The sequence below is a fragment of the Haliotis asinina genome, chromosome 9 (genome assembly GCF_037392515.1).
Source record: "Haliotis asinina isolate JCU_RB_2024 chromosome 9, JCU_Hal_asi_v2, whole genome shotgun sequence".
In the NCBI taxonomy this organism is placed as follows: Eukaryota; Metazoa; Mollusca; class Gastropoda; order Lepetellida; family Haliotidae; genus Haliotis; species Haliotis asinina.
In genome coordinates, this window is record NC_090288.1 from 51,096,963 (window position 1) to 51,112,540 (window position 15,578).

Here is a 15,578-nt window from a genome sequence, read left to right on the forward strand (position 1 = left end):
TCATTACATATCTCCTAAAACATGTTTGTTATCTCCACAATCGCTTACCACTTGATTAAGACATCACACAAGTGAGCATTAATGCTAAAAGACTTGTATTACAGCAGTTCAGTATCTATAAAGGACGTTCACAAAGGAGGGAAAGGTAAAAAAACTGCAGAAAATTGTGCAACAGAGATTTGAACAACTGTCCTTTGAATTGATTCAGAGGAATGTTTAGTAAACGGACAATACAAGGGAAGGTTATTACAAGTGCTGCTTCTGAGATGACGAGAGATGTTCTTTTATCAGGGGTTACAGTCTTTGTGCAGACATATAAAGGCTCATTGGATGTATTTCTGTGGATGTATGGCAAGTGACAGCAAGCTAACCTACTAGAAATATCTGATACTTGGGAATTCACTTGCATTTGCATTTTGAATAACAATATCATCATTGTGATGTAGGTTGTGCATTTTGTAATCAGCTTAAACCAATAACCTGCTTCATGGAGGGAATTATTCCATCCAAAATTTCAGGAACATTTTTAAATAACCAAGTTTCAACATATTTCCTGTCCATTGGATCTGTTACCAATGGAAACGGAAAAAACGTTAGGATAAGAGTACAGCTGAAACCAGATTTACAAAAACAAATGTTTCAATGAACATATTTCACTTATATTTGACTATTAAGTATTATATGAGCATTATGGAACAAATCTAATTATGTCGTCACGATACACCCATGACGAGTATACACTATCTCCTTTTTACAACCATTGAATATTCATCTTCTATTCCAACATTTATATACTGCAATACAACTTCCTCTGTACACACGAGATGCACACACAGTATATCTATATACATCATGCCCAACATCACCATGACCTTTTTATCAGCAGACAATTACATGGACCTACCCCAGCATGTCTAGATGTCTGACATCGAAATTATTTCTTAGCATCGGATTACAATAAAACACAGACATGTAAAAGCCCAGGATGTGTGTTCTGACAACAGAAAGATTGGGACTCATTAGGGAGAGCATTGATTCAGTGTACAGCTCTTTTATAGCATCAGGTTTCATTGCTTGGGCTTCGGGACATAACAAAAGGCGTTCATGAAACATTTCTCAAATTTTATGAGACTGTGATCCTTGTTGTGACATAAACCCTGGCACTTCATGACAGCAGTAGACTTGCAGGAAAGGGTGGGATGTTTCTGTCTTTCTTGTTCAACATGGTATTGTGACATTAATAGCGACCTCATTGAGGTCAAGAATCCAATTATTCCTCTCTAAGAATATTCATGAAATTTCACCTATTCCAATAGGTCAGACAAATACTGCGACTGTTTCACAGGTAAAACAGATATCCTAGACAAATTCTATGACTGTTTCACAGGTAAAACACAGATATCCTAGATTCAATGTTTTACAAGTATGATATAGATACAACTATATTACCATGGAATTAACTTTCTACACTTCCTTGCCAGTAATCTCCAACATTAAATGCAAATGGTTTCACTATACTCAAACATGTCCCAACTGATATATTGCAGCCATTTGTCCATACACTGTCTACCATCTAAATATATGATAGTGTTTAGCTGAGCTGCATATTTGACTTAATGATTCAGGTTAGTTTTATGCCGCTCTTAGCAATAGTCCAGCAATATCATGGCTAGGGACATCAGAATGGGCTTCACACATTGTATCCATGTAGGGAATCGAACCCAGGTCTTCATTGTGACAATCGAATGCCTCAACCACTAGGCTACCCCACATTCCTGTGTAGGATATGAACTGAACATAATACATATTATTATTCTTATGAATAAACACCTGAATACATGCATATATTCATACACACCAGCATGTACGACAGCTTGTTCTTAATGTACATATACATACGCACATGGCTCAGTCTGAATTCTAATGTCCATGTAATCAAAAAGATTCTTTCAGGAACAAGGCAAGGTTATTGCGATGTTCCCATCTGTGAATTTCCTACATGAGATGCCCAATATGCTTCTAGCATAAACACTATCAAACTGTATCATATTTACAAGACATGAAATGAAATTATGTATACAGACTAAGCTTTTCAGTAGTACTTTGTGAGACTAAATGGAATAGTATCCCCAAGGCCAAATTCCCACCTATTCATGTGCCTCGTCTCACACAAGGATATGGAGCCAGCCAGCCGTGAACCTTGGCTGAAGCGGTTGTATGTTGTTACCCTGATTGCCCCACAGCGATTTGAATCACTAACTCTTTGTATTGCCATCAGAAAAGCTGTTATTCACTCATATACATTTCTTAAAGATAAGAGATTACTCTGACAGATCATTCCAGTCTGATGACCGATATACAGTCATACCTGTCACTGCTCAGGAGAGGTAGCCCTTTGACTTGGGAAGTGCTGGACTGTAGTAGATACCTTCTTAAACTATCCCTTGAACAGGAGAAAACTGAAGTCAGCTAATATGGCACTTTATGCAGAATTGTTAAAAAAGTTCTGCTTCATGTTTTAATTTCTTACAACAAAATGCCCTTTACACTGGATCTAAGGAAGTACATCAATCTCAGCTGATGTTCTACCACACATGAATGGACTGTTTCTGGTCGTGATCATGTGGCCACAAAATGGTATTCTTCACTACTTTGGAATGATATTCTCTCAAGTGTCAGTTTTACGATACTCACTGTTACATAACAAACATGCATAAAACTTGAAAACGAGATACACAGAACTGTTTGATCAGCAACTTTAGAGGAAATCAATGTCCAATCAGAAAACGTAATGGCTATTTCATGGAATCAATCTACTTGAATCATCCATGCTGAGGCAGTAACAGCAGACCAAAGAGGTCAAAACCAGGGATAGGCCTATGTTATGGGAAGGCAATGGTGAAGTTTGTCTCAAGTCCACATGTCCCGAAAATAGAACAGAGAACGACCATACAATTACGGCTAGACGGAGTGAGGTATATTGTCGTAACCCCTGTCCTATGCTATCACACTGGAAGATGTTTAAAGAACATTTGTTAATCATCTGACATGCTGATTCACTATGCAAGACAATGATGTGATGCATTGTATCAGTCATCAGCAACCAGTTAAACCACCTCATTCAGAACATACAATTCTTGTATTTACTCCATGAATATCTGTCAGCATTGATCTCTATTGGACAACTTGTACCGTCAATGGATCTATCTGACCATCTGAGTGAGCAACAAGCCTGCCATACAATCTAACCCAGAGTACATATTCATATTACTGTGCTGTACAGCACTTCACATGACGCTATGATAGCCTATCAACACCATTTAATTCCAACTTGTACAAAACTGCCTCTGTGTACAACACCCACAGCCATCCATGACCTCACTAATTGGTCACTGCCTCCATTGTGTCACTAGCATCACCACAACCATTATGTCCTCCAAGTGGTGCGTCAGAGCCTGTACTATGAGGACAATCAGTGACAGGATATCCACCTATGGGCTCCAGACAGGGACTAGAAAGGTGAACGGGACATCCTGACCCTAACAATGTATGGATGTGTTCCATCTGCCAACAATGTCGTGAATACAATCCCTGCCAGTGTAAGTGTCACATTGAGAAACATGTGTGACACATTTCTTACCTCTGTGCATACCTCAAAAAGCTTAGAATGTCACACAGACTCTGACGGAAATATATCCATGGAAGTCCATGCAAGTCAAATGAAGAAAAGTCTCAGGGCTCCTTTTCACTGTCTCTTAAGAACTTTCTTTTCTGTAAAATATGTTCACTTCAGTGACTATGAGCAGTGGTCATGATTATGAGAGTGAGTGAGTAATGGCTTAGGAGTGAGTGGGCATAAATAAATGAAGGAGTGAATGCTGTTTTAATTGTCCATTAATCACCCCTAACTAATCAACTGGTATATTAGATTGTTGGTCACAAATCTAAGAAACATTTTCACCTTTTCAAATTAACTTGACACATTTTAATGACAAATACTTCTAAAATACTTTCAAGAACATTTTTAAATGTTTGGCCCCAAATACTACACACAAATACTACCATAAACAGCTACCAAGTCCACATAAAATAACAAATCATTCCCCAAACAGAATTCCAGTGAATCACAGGAACCTCTGCCAAAAGTATCACATTCTAAGATACACTTCTAAGAAGTGTCTAATATCAGGCATCAAGGATATTACAAGACACTATCACAACTTACAACAAAAATCGCATCTCAATCTGATTCACTATCATGCCTCACTGACATATAAACTTTCATTGTACAGGACACTGAATGTCATCTTCCTCATGCCAGTGGTTTCTAACATGAAGTCAAGTGAAGACATTTCATTTTGGTGTATCATACTCTGGTAACTCCATCACAGATGAGATTATTTATTTACATTCTGCCATCACATGCTCACATGAACATGTCGGGGTGCATCTGTCATCCCCCTGGCCATCACCATACCCAGCGGAAGCATCATCACCGCAGAATGCGCAAGCAACTCAATACACCTGTACAAATGGCACTTTGCCTGAATGTAAACATCACACAATCATTTCCCCATGTTATTTTCAGCAAATGTCAAGAACTGCGTCACCCTTCCACCACTGTGAACGATAAACCTCAGAACCAGAACCACTGCCAAATACCTGATTATCACTCTAAACCTGAAGCTAATTTAGTTCAATGTGCATTAAATAATCTGCAGTCTACAAGGGAGTTAACAATGGCGGGTAATCACGTTTGACATGGACGACTTGTGCAGGTCATAAATGGTAAACTAACCTGAAATAGAACAGGGACATAAATCTATTCATACACGGCTCAAATAAGATACCTAAAGCTTTAAAAAGAGGCCTATCTTTGTGAAGCATGGTGGTATATCAAAATCTGAGAATTTATCCATCTGTAAATCTCTTGAGGTTATCAAGGCCAGGTAAGATGAGAGTACATTCTTGCATGGTCAAAACACATGATCATTTACAATAGAAGGAAATATTTCAAGACAATGAGGAAAGCCTTCAGAAAGCATAAAGTAAGTGGATGGTCAGAACTGAGAAGGAATGATCAAAGTTAAACACATATTGCATGGCAATGTTGTTCAGAATAAGTAACAAAATGCAATCGATCGAAACAATATCACAAAAAACACAAACAGCCATGGGATTATTACAAAAATACCCATAATACATACAGGATAGAAATTAATATGACCTGTCCTGGAAATTTGTAAAATGAATAACCTTACACAATCCTTATAGAAACAGGACTCCATTGATACTGTTTCAACCGATTAACATCAATCACAGATATTGCTTGTTATTATGCAATGGAATTTATTAGGGTCAGACACACAATCACACAGGTGTTTCAGATACTCCTTTAAGGTACTGACAACTGATGAGGAGCTCCTTCGGTAACATCAGTCAAAACATTTGTCAAACAATCAATCTGAAAGAGGTGCGTTGGAACATTTCCAATCAACTGAATAAATCATATGAGTCTGAACTCACACAGATAATTTGAAACCTGTCTGAACTACATGGAAACATTTACACCATGTGTATGATTGAAACTAAAGCAACATTATGAATATTGAAAAGATCCTGACACAATAGATCTTTGCCTTTGATTACAGAAATAAAAAACCCACATTATGCTTACCTTTATCACCACTGGGTCTCTCTTCTACCTGGATTTTGTGTACATAAATAGGTTCCTCACTAAATATATCAGAATCAGGGGGTGGTCCTTTATCTGAGAATAATCGGCTATTCCGCTTTAGTTTGTTGAGGACAAAGTCCCACTCCTCTGCTGAGTTCCACATACTGCTGTCCCTGTCATGGTGGTCACTACCTTTTGAGGAGTTGTTGGAAGAATCACGTCTTAGACTTCTATCACAGAAAGCTTTCACATCTCCGAATATATCACAACTGTTGCGTCTATTGAGTCCATCCAATACCCGAGATCTTCGATTACTTTTGAACTTTTCCAGTTCGAGCTCAAACTCCATAAAATCTTCATCATTGTTAAAAAAATCCAAGAAACTGTCATCCATGCTGAGATCTGAGAAAACATTCTCATAAGCATCCCCATCTTTACTTTCTATTCCCCTGTCTCCCCTCACCCTGTCCTGACTCGAGTTCCTTCCCCCAGATGCCCCTCCACCCTCCCCACTACTTGTAGCTGAACCTTTCCCTGTCCACCTAAATGGGTCGAAATCTGTTGAAAATCTTTTTCTGCTACTGATGGTGTCAAACACACGTTCAAACTCCTGAAAATGCTCGTCCCCTTTAAAGAACTCCATTAGGGGATCATGAAGAGAGTCTCTGCTCCCAGTGAAACAGCGACTACGTCGGTGAGTCGTTTTTGTTTTGATGCCACTCCGAGAGTCAGAATATTTATACACCTCTTTCACTTCTTCTTTTAACTTCCTGAAATCTCTCAAATCTTGTTTGAACTCTTCAAAATCCTCCTCATCTTTAAAACCATGTCGAAAATACCTGTAAGACTTAGACTTGCCTATATCACTAAACTTAAGATGGAAGATGTCATCAGGAGGGAAGTTTTCGCTTCTGCTACCACTGTTGAATTTAAACTGTTCCGACCGCTTGCTGTAGTATCCACTATCATCCATCCCTAGTACCCAGCTTGCCGTTACTGTGAGCAGCGAGAGGTAAAGAACTCATCCTCGGTTTTGGCCCTCTTTCAAACCTGGCAGTAACTGTTAGATCAACCTGTAGCCCTGGGAGCAGACGGCACAGTATATCCAAGCTCTACTCCGATTACCCTCTCATACTCTAAATATAGCAACACGACTTCTCTCTCTCTGATAATGTGCACACCGACTCTTGGTATCCCAGTGTTATCCCAACAGCCACGACAAATGTACTATTTCCCATTCAACATGTTCAGGAGTTGTTATAGTGTCTCCACAACTTTTGTAATGAAAGCGGACGTCCTTCTTTCTGAGCATGTGCAGACAATCCTTGCCTCAACTCCAGTTAGTCACCCCATACGACGACGGTGTACAGGTGAACGTTTCACCACCACCACACAAATCTGAGTTCACTCAGCTGTGTCGCTCTATGAGAACGTGGTAATATTATGTCTGTCACTGATGTGGACTCAGCCACCCTGACTGATGACACACAGGAGCGGCAGACTGTAACATGGGGTGTGGACCCACTGAATTACCTGTTATACTCACAAATAAACACACACCTTCATAAACACATCACACCTCCCTGAAAGGAACAGTCCACACACCACCATGGCAGTTATCCATCTATATGTCAGTGGTCTGCTGAGCTACTCGTATCAACAGCTGTGACATGATCAGAGGTCACTAGTCACAGGACAGAGGTCGAGACCCTTCTGAGTGGAACAGTTGGATATGGTAGTTACACCACATGTGTGAAAACACTTGGTGTCAGATTTCAAATCAAGATCAAAAGATGGTAATCAATTCTAGAAGTTTAATTTAAACCTGTTCAATAGAAATGCATGCACTAATGATTTAGGGAATATTGTTTCAAAAATAAGGGCCTTTAGATTAATTACTGACTGCTGACGTGAGAAAATATCTGCACTTGGAAGACCATGTCATGGAGACAGCATATTTGTGTTGTGTGGTACAAATGGGGACATTGAACTCACATTACAACCTTGACAGCCCCGATTTTCAGAGGAGCAGGTGCTTGTTGTTAGACTTCTTATCAGGGTATTAGAAATGATAAACAGCTGTGGATGAATTCAGCAATGTCAAAATTACTTCTACATATTGAATTAATTATTTTAAAAGATGGATTTTCCTTGATTAATTGAATCTTCACTTTATTGTCATTGAATGTGTGAAGCCTGTGTTTGGTGTCTCTGTGATATTTCTGGGAAATTGCTAAAATGGTGCCAAAACAAACCATACCCACAAAAGTCAATGAAAACACTTCAAGGTGAAAATAATTCATCTTTTAAAGCATGAAAAAAAAAACCAAAAGAGGATTATATCTCTGAAAATGATTTTTTAAAAAGATAATTCATTTGAAAACCTTAGCAAAAAATGCAGTAAATACCTTTAAGAAGTTCTTAAGAACATAATCATCTCAACATAGATGAAAAGGGATTCAACAAAGCAATCTTTCATCTTCCAACAAAACATACCATCTCCTTATTTCCCTATCAATCTAAGTAGAGAACACAAGCTCATTGTCCAATACAAATCACATGTGTTTTGTAATGACTTGGACAAGCCCTGGCCTTGCCACATGTGTGTCGTCTCACAATGAGAGTGTATATAACATTACATCCACAATAGCTGTGTAAGCCTCCTGTCTCACCAGGTCTCCTAACAGACGGTGTCACAGCCAAGATCTACTATCTTTCCACTGGTGTGAACAATTTCCTCAAATTACTGATTTATCTGCTATATCTCATATGAAAACTCAGCACATGAAGACAAGAGTCTAGACAAGGACTTGTGTCTTACTTTCTTTGTCTTCATGGCATGGTCTACCTGATGAAAGATTCAGATGGATGGGTGTAAAATGTTAAGATTGAGACATAAATAGAATTTTCAGTTATCAGAGCTAAAATATCATGTACCTATAATTAATTTCTGCCATGGTGATCCAGGTGAAGGTAAGATTTGTTTATACACACTTTCAACATTTCATTCATAATAATTAATAAAAACCTTAATAGCACAATCAATATCCTAAAAGTTATTTATCCACCATAGTATCGTGTTTCGAGAGACCTTTTCTCATTTTAACACCTTTAACCAATTTTGGAAGTCAAAAGAATGAATTATGAACATAAAAAATGAAAACCACTGGTCTATCCTGAGTCCTTAAGATAACTGTAAGGTTGTAACACTGCCAACATATTTTCTCAAAACAATACATTTGATATCAGTACCCATGTATATTCCAATCAAAAAACATATAATAAAAATGTAAGGGAAAAAAAAGATCAGTTTAGATGACCTCGCTGCAGCTGATATAATAAACAGTCCAAACACATAAAACATAAGCACAATCTGTTCCAGGCGATGCCATTCCTGTGTAGCCGGGTAAGCCTAATCGAACTACGCAGGACAGGTAACAATGCCAGCAAGGTGCGTTTACGTGTCTATTGTTACAAGTGTCAGCACAATCCCCTCGCCGTCAACTGTTACTTCGTTGTCCTCACTGTCACAGGCGCGTGTTGACCTTCTCTTTACGCTGCTATATTTCTTTAGGACTTTTTTTCTCCTTCACTATGCATTCAACATCGTGTCTTTGTCTTGAAAGTTGCTTGAAACTGCTGCCAAACAGTCAGAACACACTCGCAAGCACTATTTCAAACCTGTCAGAAACTTTGATTTTCACATCACCTGCATAACAGTGTTTTGATTCCTTATCATGAAAAACTGGAAGATAACGGATAAAATTTATGGATGTCAACTTTTTCATCATTAGGAACAAACTATTTTAGTGGTTATGAGTAATTCTTTATCATTCTCTCCCTCATCTTTATCATTTCAAAGTGCCATTGAAACACTTGCATGTTTACATGTTCAACCCAGGGGAAATGTCTATCAGACAATAAATAGGCATGATAAATGTACTTCATACAATTGCTTTTCACTAGAGGATGCAGGCCACTGACATCTCATGGTCTGACATTTCAAACTCCTACCCAGAGATAAATACTATATATTATTTATTTTTTATTACTTTATTTATAACTTTATTATGATGTTGATTCATATTGTGCAGGTGTCACCAGGGGTATACAAACTTTTGTTGAATGTGGTCCTTCCTTCAACTTTGGGAGATAAGGAGTGGCTGGAGAAGAAACATTCCTATTTTCATTTATCATCAGTTCTGAGCTTATTTTTACATACTTAATTGTTTTATCCTGCTCCCAGCAGTATACCAGGTGTATGATGCTGGCTTGTCAAAACATCAATCCAGTGATTACCATAATGAACAACAATTCATATGTTCTGGGCACACGACATTCAACTTAACAAGTCAGTAACACTAGCAAATCACACACAAATGTGGACAAAGCAATGTCAGCAAAATGCAATAGTAGGTCTCACCTGGGCAAAACAATGATCTGAGAACATCCTACTTCAGGCCAAATTTTGACCAAAGAATGACTGCACTAACAAAAAGATGACATCAGCAAACCTGAGGGCAGCTTTCTTGAGCAAATAGAGCCATAATTTAAAACAGGTAAGATTCGTTCAAATTTATTTGGACAAAGTTCTCCACTAACAGTTAAAAGAAATTAATGAAAGACATTTAGCAATTTTCAATGGTTCTTGCTTAAATTTTCAGAAAAGATGTTCTAATAATTATTTTCTTGATCTGATTTGCAGCATTCTCATAGGTCAGATGAAAGGGTTTGGAGCTGATGGCATGTTTCAATGACTGGTTCGAATCAAGGGACGTTAACAGTTTGCCTGTCCCAGGGGCAGACTCAAACATATTCATTGTACAAAGAAAATTGGTAGTGCACAGTGATTGTTTTCCTGAACAAAATACATACACATACATGCTAAAATATCAATACTGATAAACCTGATAAACAAAACACGTATTACTGATAGTTTTCTATTCTCGATCGTTTTTGAGAACACCATAGAATGATGCTTGTTGTGTGAGTCTACAACCTGAATGTTCCACCAGATTCAGGTTTGCAAAAACTGTCCATGTGCACTCATAAAGTAATTAAAAAGGCAAGTTGTCTTCAGGTGCACAATGTATATTTAGGCAAAAAGCATATTTATCTATGTCAACTGTATATGAAAGCTGAAGCTGTTCAACATCTGTTCACAGAACAAAGAGTGTGGCTGTAGAGACACCATGACCCAATTGTACTGCAGATCAGATGTAGTGAAGCTCCAGAGTGTCTCATGATCATGCTTGACATTATTCATTTCAGAGCTATTCCGTCTTTGTTTCTCAAAACATTAGATACTGCTTTTTCAAAACATAATGATTCCTGACAAAAAATACATGTCATTTCTTTTTCGTAACGTTATGGACTGACTGTGGTTCAAAACCAAGATAATATTCCATATATATCTGACAAGAGAAAATTGTTTGGTAGATTATACATTAAAACTCTACTCCTCCAAGATGGTACGTGTTACCACCAAACTGACTGAGCTTTACAATCACAGCAAGCCAGCAAGAGTTACCTCCCTTGAGTTAGCAACACCAAGCTTGTGACACTTTGTATTCAACCAAAGTCTGTCATTCAGACATGGAAACAAACATTTAGCAGAAAGTCCATATAAGTTTAGATTATGTGGCAAGTCTAAATTTCCACAACTGAAGAAAGTATCTTGGCTCTTCTTTACTATATTTTATGATCTATTATGAACCTATCTATTTCTGTAAAATGTGCTCATTTCAGAAGCTACATGTTTGTCTAATTCAACCATTGTAACAACGGCATCACCAGTATGGAAGAGGCCATCAAAACAACCTTGTAATCTGCCCTCTTACCAAAAATATGTTTGCTTTATATCTTTGTGTGTTTGTCTTGTGGAATAAGAATTTGATGAGTTTATGACTCACATTACCTCTATGTAGGTTGATCAGATCGGTTTGACTGGTGAACAGTGAGTGGGTGGGTGAGTTTATGACTCACATTACCTCTATGCAGGTTGATCAGATCGGTTTGACTGGTGAACAGTGAGTGGGTGGGTGAGTGAGTGAGTGAGTTTTATGACTCACATTACCTCTATGCAGGTTGATCAGATCGGTTTGACTGGTGAACAGTGAGTGGGTGGGTGAGTTTATGACTCACATTACCTCTATGCAGGTTGATCAGATCGGTTTGACTGGTGAACAGTGAGTGGGTGGGTGAGTGAGTGAGTGAGTTTTATGACTCACATTACCTCTATGCAGGTTGATCAGATCGGTTTGACTGGTGAACAGTGAGTGAGTGAGTGAGTTTATGACTCACATTACCTCTATGCAGGTTGATCAGATCGGTTTGACTGGTGAACAGTGAGTGGGTGGGTGAGTGAGTGAGTGAGTGAGTTTTATGACTCACATTACCTCTATGCAGGTTGATCAGATCGGTTTGACTGGTGAACAGTGAGTGGGTGGGTGAGTTTATGACTCACATTACCTCTATGCAGGTTGATCAGATCGGTTTGACTGGTGAACAGTGAGTGGGTGGGTGAGTTTATGACTCACATTACCTCTATGCAGGTTGATCAGATCGGTTTGACTGGTGAACAGTGAGTGAGTGAGTGAGTTTATGACTCACATTACCTCTATGCAGGTTGATCAGATCGGTTTGACTGGTGAACAGTGAGTGGGTGGGTGAGTGAGTGAGTGAGTGAGTTTTATGACTCACATTACCTCTATGCAGGTTGATCAGATCGGTTTGACTGGTGAACAGTGAGTGGGTGGGTGAGTTTATGACTCACATTACCTCTATGCAGGTTGATCAGATCGGTTTGACTGGTGAACAGTGAGTGGGTGGGTGAGTTTATGACTCACATTACCTCTATGCAGGTTGATCAGATCGGTTTGACTGGTGAACAGTGAGTGAGTGAGTGAGTTTATGACTCACATTACCTCTATGCAGGTTGATCAGATCGGTTTGACTGGTGAACAGTGAGTGGGTGGGTGAGTGAGTGAGTGAGTTTTATGACTCACATTACCTCTATGCAGGTTGATCACATCGGTTTGACTGGTGAACAGTGAGTGAGTTTATGACTCACATTACCTCTATGCAGGTTGATCAGATCGGTTTGACTGGTGAACAGTGAGTGAGTGAGTGAGTTTATGACTCACATTACCTCTATGCAGGTTGATCAGATCGGTTTGACTGGTGAACAGTGAGTGGGTTTATGACTCACATTACCTCTATGCAGGTTGATCAGATCGGTTTGACTGGTGAACAGTGAGTGGGTTTATGACTCACATTACCTCTATGCAGGTTGATCAGATCGGTTTGACTGGTGAACAGTGAGTGGGTTTATGACTCACATTACCTCTATGCAGGTTGATCAGATCGGTTTGACTGGTGAACAGTGAGTGGGTTTATGACTCACATTACCTCTATGCAGGTTGATCAGATCGGTTTGACTGGTGAACAGTGAGTGGGTTTATGACTCACATTACCTCTATGCAGGTTGATCAGATCGGTTTGACTGGTGAACAGTGAGTGGGTTTATGACTCACATTACCTCTATGCAGGTTTATCAGATCGGTTTGACTGGTGAACAGTGAGTGGGTGGGTGAGTGAGTGAGTTTTATGCAATATTCCAGCAAAACTAAAAGCATGTGACACCAGAAGTGAGTTTCTGACATAGTGCCCTTGAGGGAATTGAACCCTTAGGCGTGATGGACAAACACTTTAGCCACTTGGCTACCATATCAACTTGTTTCGCCTTTCTGTCCATTGCCTAACACTTAACTTCTCCTTTCAGTCTTACAATACCTATTTACACATAAGCCACCAACACAAACAAAGGAAACAGTTTACCCAGGGGAAAAGTATTTGGCATCACTACAACCATCACTTGCTCGCAAACATAAATGTCAATGAGTTGCCACTTCTATTCCGACATAGTTTTCGTTGTATTTCACTGTTGGGAACTGACACCATTGGCCATAGAGGAGTCAATGAAGTCCTTTCGATGAAAGAAGCATGATAGATCTATAGTTTGACATCAATCATTCACACAATTTCATTAAAAATGGTGAAAATATCCAGCTAATAATTATTGTGATTACAGAAGGAAGATAGATAGGAAAAAGTACACTGAGTTCATTTCATAATTAGATGTCATCAAATCACACAAGCAAGGATAAACAAGGGAGGTAACCCTTGCATCCTTATTTTCAGAATTACAGACCTCAGGGAAAAAATATTGCATAATTTACATTTGATTAACTCCCCTTGCTTTCCATTGTAATGATGAATTTTAGCAAAATAATACATACTTTTCACCAAAACTTGTAATTTTCCACGAGGGTTACAACTGTAACAACATTGTAACATTAGATTCAAATCCGCATTCACCCTCATTATGTGTGTGAATTATACATTACACAAGAGCCCTAGTCACCACATACACAAAGTGACTTGTCCTAGTGTCTGTCGTTATCATCATGATGATATGCTGTGGGCAAGCTGACATTCAAGGCTTTGTGATACTTGAGCCCATCTCAACATGCTGCACACGGCTTTGGTTTCAAAACACAACATCATGACGTACATTCTTTTAGTGCAAAGAACACATTGTCTGTTGCAAGAGGAGAGAAACGTATCTGAGGTTGAACTGAACTTTGTCATCCTACCCTAAGTACTGATAATATTGGTACATACAACAGGGAAAAAAAGGTCTTAGGAAAACCTGAATACTAAATCTACTATGAACGAACTGTGAGGTGAATATACTGCACTAACTGATTACTGTCCATTAAATATGATTGTTGGGTAATGAGGACAAAATCATAAACAACTTACGTATTATTCATTACATACAGTGAAACAATAACTAATATAATTCTTAAAATGTTTTCATCATGATATATTTGGCATTACACTTTCTGAATACTTTTGCTGGGTTGAGTCTCACTTGAGATTTGAACCCACATCCTCTGAGTCAGGCTCCTAATGGCCAGGAGACAAAGTCAGACATCTAACCTTAACTTATCGTGACAATGATTAGCTCCCAAATTACTGCCAAACTAAATATATATGAGTGTTGACAAACCTTCCTATAAACTGATGAATACATCATTGTAATGAGTCTTACATATGTTTTCAGTATGGCTCCCTGAAAATGAGACAGAATCTTAAAACAGATGTACTGAATACCCCAATCCCCTGCTCCTAATCCCTTGTCAGAAAAAGGAGCCTAGATACATTTTTAATTCTTAATTTTCAGAAAAATACATATAAATGTTTGTTTCAGGATCTGTATGACAGACTATAGACAAGGACAAGTCTCTAAAGGTTAAAAATAACAGGCTAAATGATAATTTATAAACAATAATAAACTGATAATTTATAAACAATGATGAATAACAGAATGGGGCCCTCAGAAGGTCTGCTTATTGAGACTTGCCTCTTAAAAGGATAGAATTACTACACATCTGTGAGTTTTCCATTCTGTAAAGTATTCAGAGCAAGGCTAGACAGACTGACTCCATCCTAACATATGAGTTGCCCTGTCTACAGCATTGGGAAGCTGTCCATATGTTACCTGTGTTCAATCTATACCAGTGAATAGATACATACCCAGACTGACCTCCAGTGTATAGGTATTCATTAGGTAACATAATCACGTCAAGATGGAAGGCATAGAGATATCGCTGGATTATATTCAGCAATATTGTTTCACATGTCAAGATTTTAGATAAATGGTGTCCAACATGAACAGTATACCAGAAACAGATTTGAATAATTTTGCAAGCATTCAAATCTTTATTGATCACATATTCTGATAGTTTGATCATTTACTCTGATAGAGATAAACAGATACGACAGACATCATACATTTTTAAGCATGTCATATTATCGCTATTTAAAGCTGCTT

General features: G+C 38.4%; 1 protein-coding gene across 4 annotated transcripts in view; it reads right to left on the reverse strand.

Moving 5' to 3' along the window:
* The window catches only part of LOC137297014 (ras association domain-containing protein 1 homolog), an 86,840-nt gene that overhangs the window by 49,086 nt on the left and 22,176 nt on the right, over nt 1-15,578 (reverse strand). Inside the window, exon 1 of one of the 4 annotated variants that reach the window (XM_067828959.1) lies at nt 5,678-6,990. The exons of the other annotated variants lie outside the window; for them this stretch is intronic. Within the exon in view, the coding sequence (XP_067685060.1) occupies nt 5,678-6,650 (973 nt within the window). The 5' untranslated portion in view covers nt 6,651-6,990. Of the gene's footprint in view, nt 1-5,677; nt 6,991-15,578 lie in introns of those variants that run through there. 4 annotated transcript variants of the gene reach the window in all.